This window comes from Esox lucius, chromosome 4 (assembly GCF_011004845.1).
Source record: "Esox lucius isolate fEsoLuc1 chromosome 4, fEsoLuc1.pri, whole genome shotgun sequence".
Classification (NCBI taxonomy): domain Eukaryota; kingdom Metazoa; phylum Chordata; class Actinopteri; order Esociformes; family Esocidae; genus Esox; species Esox lucius.
In genome coordinates, this window is record NC_047572.1 from 32,639,630 (window position 1) to 32,646,230 (window position 6,601).

A 6,601-nucleotide genomic window follows, 5' to 3' on the forward strand; every position below is an offset into this window, starting at 1 on the left:
ATATTCAACAAAGATTGATGATGAAGATTGATAGATGCATATCTTCAGGTTTTCAGATGTATCTTTGGCGGTATGAGGAGGAGCTGCTACTGGCATACAGCCGATAGTTGATGTCCTCCTTCCCAGGATATCACTCTGTCCTCCTTCCCATGATATCACTCTGTCCTCCTTCCCAGGATATTGCTCTGTCCTCCTTCCCAGTATATTGCTCTGTCCTCCTTCCCAGGATATCACTCTGTCCTCCTTCCCAGGATATCCCTCTGTCCTCCTTCCCAGGATATCACTCTGTCCTCCTTCCCAGGATATCCCTCTGTCCTCCTTCCCAGGATATCACTCTGTCCTCCTTCCCAGGATATCACTCTGTCCTCCTTCCCAGGATATCGCTCTGTCCTCTTTCCCAGGATATCGCTCTGTCCTCCTTCCCAGGATATCACTCTGTCCTCCTTCCCAGGATATCACTCTGTCCTCCTTCCCAGGATATCGCTCTGTCCTCCTTCCCAGGATATCGCTTTGTCCTCCTTCCCAGGATATCACTCTGTCCTCCTTCCCAGGATATCGCTCTGTCCTCCTTCCCAGGATATTGCTTTGTCCTCCTTCCCAGGATATCACTCTGTCCTCCTTCCCAGGATATCACTCTGTCCTCCTTCCCAGGATATCGCTCTGTCCTCCTTCCCAGGATATCCCTCGGTCTTCCAGTTATTTGCAGCTCTCTGCCTGTCAAGGCTTTAAAGGGAGATGTGATGCTTTCTATACCTCTCTTCCATTTCCTGTCACTCACTCGATAGCTTCCCATCAGACAGGATCATACAGCTAACATGAAACATACCCACTGTGTCGAATGCTTAATTATATATTGATTGCTTATCTTATATGAATTTACCACATCGACTCCAGTCCCCAGTTGGATGGCTGCCTTTCATATGCTGCTTTTGATGTGGAAATGAGCCTTACGAGCAGTACCAGCACAGCTCCAAAATGCACATTTCTTCTTATTAATATTTTTATTTTGCTATCAAGTTGTTCCTTCCCAGCGTGTGGCGAGCATGCAGCCCTGAGAGATGATGTCTGCTTAACATTAAACAAGTCCCGTTTGACTGCCATGCATTGTATCACAGGGTTTCTCCACTTCTTGTACTGCAAAATTAGATCCAAAATGCTGCACCTGTTTGCACTGAGCTGTGATGTTCGAAAATAGACAAATGTAGGCTTGAACGCTGGGAACTCCTTTCCTAAATGTTTCTCTTCAGAGAAAATGGCATGGCATGAACATGGCAGATTTCAAGTTATTGTTATTACTGTTATAAAGTCATTGTTATTGTTATTTTTGTACAGCTTTGCTACAGCTATATAAACCAAATAAAGTATTTATTGTAATACATTTTTGTTCTGTGTTGTAGAGTTTATTCTGCAGATTTATTGAACAGACAAATGTACTTTGTATCGTGTAAAACCTAACTTCGCCAGCAGATGGAAGTAAGAAGCTGAAAGAAACTTTCTCTCAATGCAAAATGGACACATTGTGTTGAACCCTGAGAAGACCTGGTGCAAGACAGACCTCTGTCAGCCCCTAGGGGTCAAAGGTCAGGTTTGAGTCACCCAAAGTAGCCTACAATGTGTCCTTGGCCGCACTCATAACCTGATGTATCCATGTATAGTACTGTGACACTCTAGTGTACACTCCAAACCTGCCCTCCTTTGCGCACTCTTCCCCCCAGCTCACTATCCCAGTCAGGAACCAGGTGTCATAGTAACGATTGACATGGGGGCCCCCACTGTCCCCCTGGCACGAGTCTTTGGCTACTTTGGCGTAACCGGCGCAGAACATGTACTTGGTGATGGGGAGACGGTTGCTTCCCTTGCACTCCATCCTGTCTTTAAACGGCACCTCCACCTTCTGTAGCGTGTGCGACGGGGCCCCCTGGAAGCGGATCTTGCCCCAGCCGCTGACCGTCGCCGGGGACTCCTCCTTCATCAGGTCCTCTGTGAAGTCTTTGGGCCCCAGGCAGATGGGTCTGACGCGGGGGGAGTAGGCGATGCGGACCCGGAGCCTGAGCAGGGCGATGTCGTGGTTGTGCCGATTCAGCCTGGCGTCGTACAGAGGGTGCCTGACATGCTTCGCCACCTCGTGGTCCCGCTCTGTGCCGTCTTTGACGTTGATGTTGTGCTCCCCTGGATGAGCACAGTAACTGACAGTCAATCGGACAAATCCCTCCAGAATCAGTAACTGAATCTTCCCAGTAGAGGATCAGGTTTCTGGTCTGGGGGTGTGAAATAGTGAAGAAGGAACGGCGGGTGTCTCACCCACTCTGATGAAGAAGGTGCCTTCCCGTCCGTCTAACAGGCAGTGTGCCGCGGTGACGACCCAGAGCTCGCTGAGGATGGACCCCCCGCAGAAGAGCTGTCCACTGGGCCTCTGCACCAGGGCCACCTGGTGGAGCAGAGACGCCTGTTACCCAGTGCCTTCAGCGGTCAAGTGAAGTGTGGTTCTGTGTGGCTCAGTTTGTCTGGCATGTGTCGATGGAAGGGTTGTGGGTTTGATTCCCGTGGGGGTGTATGAAAATGGGCGCACTCATGGGCCTTCCGAGGAGTGTGACAGTCTAACCCGCTGTGTTTTAGTACCCCCTGGGTCCAGTACCGGTGTTTATCATTGCCGGGGTCCGACATTTTTGGCCTTGTATTGTCCAGGTTAAGGGAGAAGTGACTGGCATCAGCGTTACAGCCGATGCACAGATTTTGCTAACATGCTGTTTGAGTGAGCAGTGTGGATGATGGCAGAGAGGCTTGGCGAGGCAATGTATAGTTGAGGATGCATTCTCCAATCTTTCACCCACAGGCTAGTTTACGCAAGAAGACATGGCAGTGGTGACTAATTGTACAGAACATCTGGAGGGTCAATAATAACACAATGAATACTGTACTGATGAGTGCCGTTTTCCAGGATCCGAAACAGAAACATTTCGTCATTGACGTGTGTCCCCCCCTTACCTGCCAAGGTATTTCTCCCGGGGTGACCGTGTTGCCCCCTACGATACGTTTTCTGCTGCTGTTCTCGTCCAGTGCCGGCTTCCCGGTAGGGTCTGGGTTCTGCACCCAAACAGGGAGCCTGCTGCGCGTCGCTGATATTCTGTTGGTCGCGTTGGGATTGGCTGGGCGAAGAGCGGCCGTGGTGTTGGTGGTACTGGCCAGCGCTGGGATCTGGGTCTGGTTGCGGGACGTTGTTCTACTGGCGTTGCCCTCTGAGGTGGTGTCCTGAAGCGGGAGTAATGACCTCTTCTTCAACGTGTCCATCATCCAAACTCTGCCACAGGGGTTCTCCACTGGGGACACAATGAGACGAACAACGCAGCAAACAATGCCAACCCGGCAGACACTGGCAGAACCGCCACATCAAATGTCCTTATCTCTCAACTGGTTTGCTACAGTACATAATGAGGTTGAGGTCAAGGTGTGTGAACAATGCTGTTACCCTCTGGTTGGCATTTGACTCCATCCGGCGCCAGCTTGTAGCCCTCGGCACAGGAACACTGTGCTCCACCGGAGCCGGCGCTCTCACAGAAGTGCCTGCACTGTCCATTGTTTACCTCACACTGCCTGGATGTCACTGCGGGGGAAAACCGGAATCGTTGACACCTGTCTGAGAATCTGACGTGTAGCATGTGACCGGGTTTGAGGTAGCGAAGTTTGAGGTAGCGAGGTTTGAGGTAGCGAGGTTTGAGGTAGCGTAGTTTTTTTAACATCTTATTAAAACATCCAGAGGGAATCAGATCACAGGGGAAGATTGTGGACATTCAAGACCTCATTAATTCATTCTAAATACATTTTTATTATTTCAACTGACCTATCTCACAGTTAGTCCCAGTGAAGCCTGTTGGGCAGGTACAGGTGTAGGAACCAATCTGGTCTTTACAGGAACCCTTGTTCAGACAAGGTTTGGACTTGCACTGGTCCCCGTCTGAAAGGAAATACTGTTCAAACTGCAGACTGTTTAAATGTTACGCCAAGAGACTGACAAACAGAAACACAGAGCTGAGTCACAACAGGTCAATCATTAAGCCTTACCTACGTAACCCACCCAAAACTCCATCTGAAAAGCAAAGACATCTTCAGTAAATTCACTCAAAATTCACAATGATTCCATTCACTGTATAATTTTCTCACTGAAATGTAATGAACTGTGAAATTTAGCAACCAGGGTATGCACTTCTGGAGAGTTGTGGAAATGTTCTGATATTACAATGCAAGTCTACATAACGCACCATAACCTAACCTCTAAGGCCTAAGATTTAAACCAACTACAAATGTAAGACTAACCAGAGTTGCCCCTAATGGGCTCGACCTGGTTGACCAGGCATCTCAATCTTTGTGGGGTCTTCTGTTTTCCTAGAAAACAGGCAAACCATAACACACCCACCGTTTTCTCATCATGCTCGAACACTTCTCGGGCCTCCTCAAAGCTACACCTCTCCTCCAGACACTCCCTCTCCAGGTTTCCTTTCAGCAGCTCCTCGAACGCTCCGGTGTTGTGGCGCCTCTGCCTCCTCAGCACACCGTTGGCCTCCCGGCCTGGCAGGAAAACTGGTTCTGAAACCACAGAGCAAAAGACAAATGGGGGAATGCTGTGGCCGTTACGGCTGCTGAAAGTATCTAATGCTCATCTAGTCTGGTTGCTTCCCAGTTTGAATGCCCAATAGTGAAAGTGGAACTGACCTCCCCAGGCCAGCTGGCTGTTCAGTAGTATCACACACAAGACAACTGGGTAAACCGTCGCCATCCCTGTATGATCCTAGGCTGTGTTATGGCTGTGTCCCGGCAGGGAGAAAAACACACAGACACTTGTTGCGGACACATCCAGGCACACTCCAAAGTACAGCCTGTACTTTGTTTACTTTTGAATCCCAGGGACCCAGAGGGCATGCTGGTTGTTTGTTTAAAGGCTGAGCTTCCACATTCCCTGGTATCATTCTGGTTTGTGTGCTTTTTTCACAGAGTGATGAAATTGTCTGATCTTTCTGTGTGACGTCCGCCTCGGTTTGCAACGGAATCAAAAAATAGAACTCATCTGCACGGAGCCCCGCTGTCTAGGCATAAACAAAATGCATTCCAGGCGATGTGCCACTAGATGGCGAACCGGTCTACGGAATGGGCATTTGACTGAACGTCACAAAGGATTGTAAAGGCCTGGAGCCCAACATTTTTACAGATCAGCTCACATGCCCCAGTGCAAACTGCAGTCCTGTATGGTCCTAACCATAACCCCACACCAACAACTCACCAGGCTCGTTGGTGTGGTGTGGATGTTGTGGAGGCCGAGCTTTGAGGATCGGTATCTGTGGTCCAACAGTGTCACTACGTGGTCTGGCCCGGGAGAACACGAGCCCTCCCATGTGCCCCGTGGGGGGGTACCTGGGCTGCTCGGATGGAGCCGGTATCGACCAGGGCCATTTATATTTCACTAAGTCATTGAGGAGCTAAATTATTCATACTTAAGTAATTAACACTGGACCTTTCAATATACTAGGAAACAGGATGACACCGTTTTTTCATCTTTATATTTCTATGGCCCTACTGGTCTAAAGTTTGGCTCTTAGAAATGTATTTAGCAAGATATATAATGGAGTCATTGACAAGAATATAAATAATGCTTTGTAATTGAAATACTAATTGTCATTTGAACTTTGCCCCATCGTCCAAGAATCCCTCATTTGCAGCAGTTACAGCCTTGCAGACGTTTGGCATTCTAGCTTTCAATTTGGTTTTCAATTTGAGGTTATCTGAAGAGATTTCACCCCATGCTTCCTGAAGCACCTCCCAGAAGTTGGATTGGCTTGATGGGTACTTCTTACGTACCATACGGTCAAGCTGCTCCCAGGAGAGGGTGAGTCTGCGGGAGGCATTTAACAAGGCTGTCTTGGATGGACTGGAGTGACGGGTGAGGAAGAAGCAGAGCAATTTACCAATTAAAAAGTTAATAATAATAATCATTTATTCAGCTTCTATAGCTCTTTTAATTATAGAAAATAATCACAAAGCACTAAAAAGCTAAATGAAATAAAACAAGAGGAACATGAGCAAAGTGTGGATGAAAGTGTTCAACGAGTGAGACGAACAGGTTCTCTGGAGGCATGGCTCACCCAGCTCCTGGTCTCACCGGCACCTTGCCATCTTCCCCAAAACTGCCGGCCCTGACGAAGTCGTTCCCCATCTCATCACTAACAGAATGGTTCAATCTGCCCAAAACTAGAAAGACATTCTCCTGAGTAAATCTGAATGTCCTTCATTTCGGTCCTTTGTAGATCTCCAGATCGTAGGTGAAACCTCAGTGCAGATTTTCAATATAAATATTCAACAAAAAAAATATCCACTAGCTCCAATGAGTTGATTGACAAAAAGTATGATTTCTGAGATACAACTGATCAGCATTTGATCATCAACTCAAAAAAAAGTTATTCAAGAATAATAAACAAAGAAATACATGAATCAATAAAAAGTTATTAAAATAGAAGAGCAATCAGCCTAGGCAGCCGTAAAGGTGCCATGGCAACTGCAAGTTGTGACCAATGATTTTATTTGACAAGCTTCTCCTGGCTGCCACTTTTCCACG

The 6,601-nt window shown here is 47.8% G+C and overlaps 1 protein-coding gene across 1 annotated transcript; it reads right to left on the reverse strand.

The window, feature by feature from the left end:
• Window positions 1-1,293: 1,293 nt before the first annotated feature.
• f9a (coagulation factor IXa) lies at window positions 1,294-4,896 on the reverse strand. The gene is made up of 8 exons (XM_010903162.4): window positions 4,708-4,896; window positions 4,412-4,581; window positions 4,060-4,084; window positions 3,839-3,952; window positions 3,467-3,601; window positions 2,986-3,317; window positions 2,302-2,428; window positions 1,294-2,169 (listed from the first exon to the last, which is right to left on the reverse strand). The coding sequence occupies exons 1-8, from the start codon at window positions 4,769-4,771 to the stop codon at window positions 1,607-1,609; spliced, it is 1,530 nt and encodes a 509-aa protein (XP_010901464.1). The 5' UTR covers window positions 4,772-4,896; the 3' UTR covers window positions 1,294-1,606.
• Window positions 4,897-6,601: the final 1,705 nt, after the last annotated feature.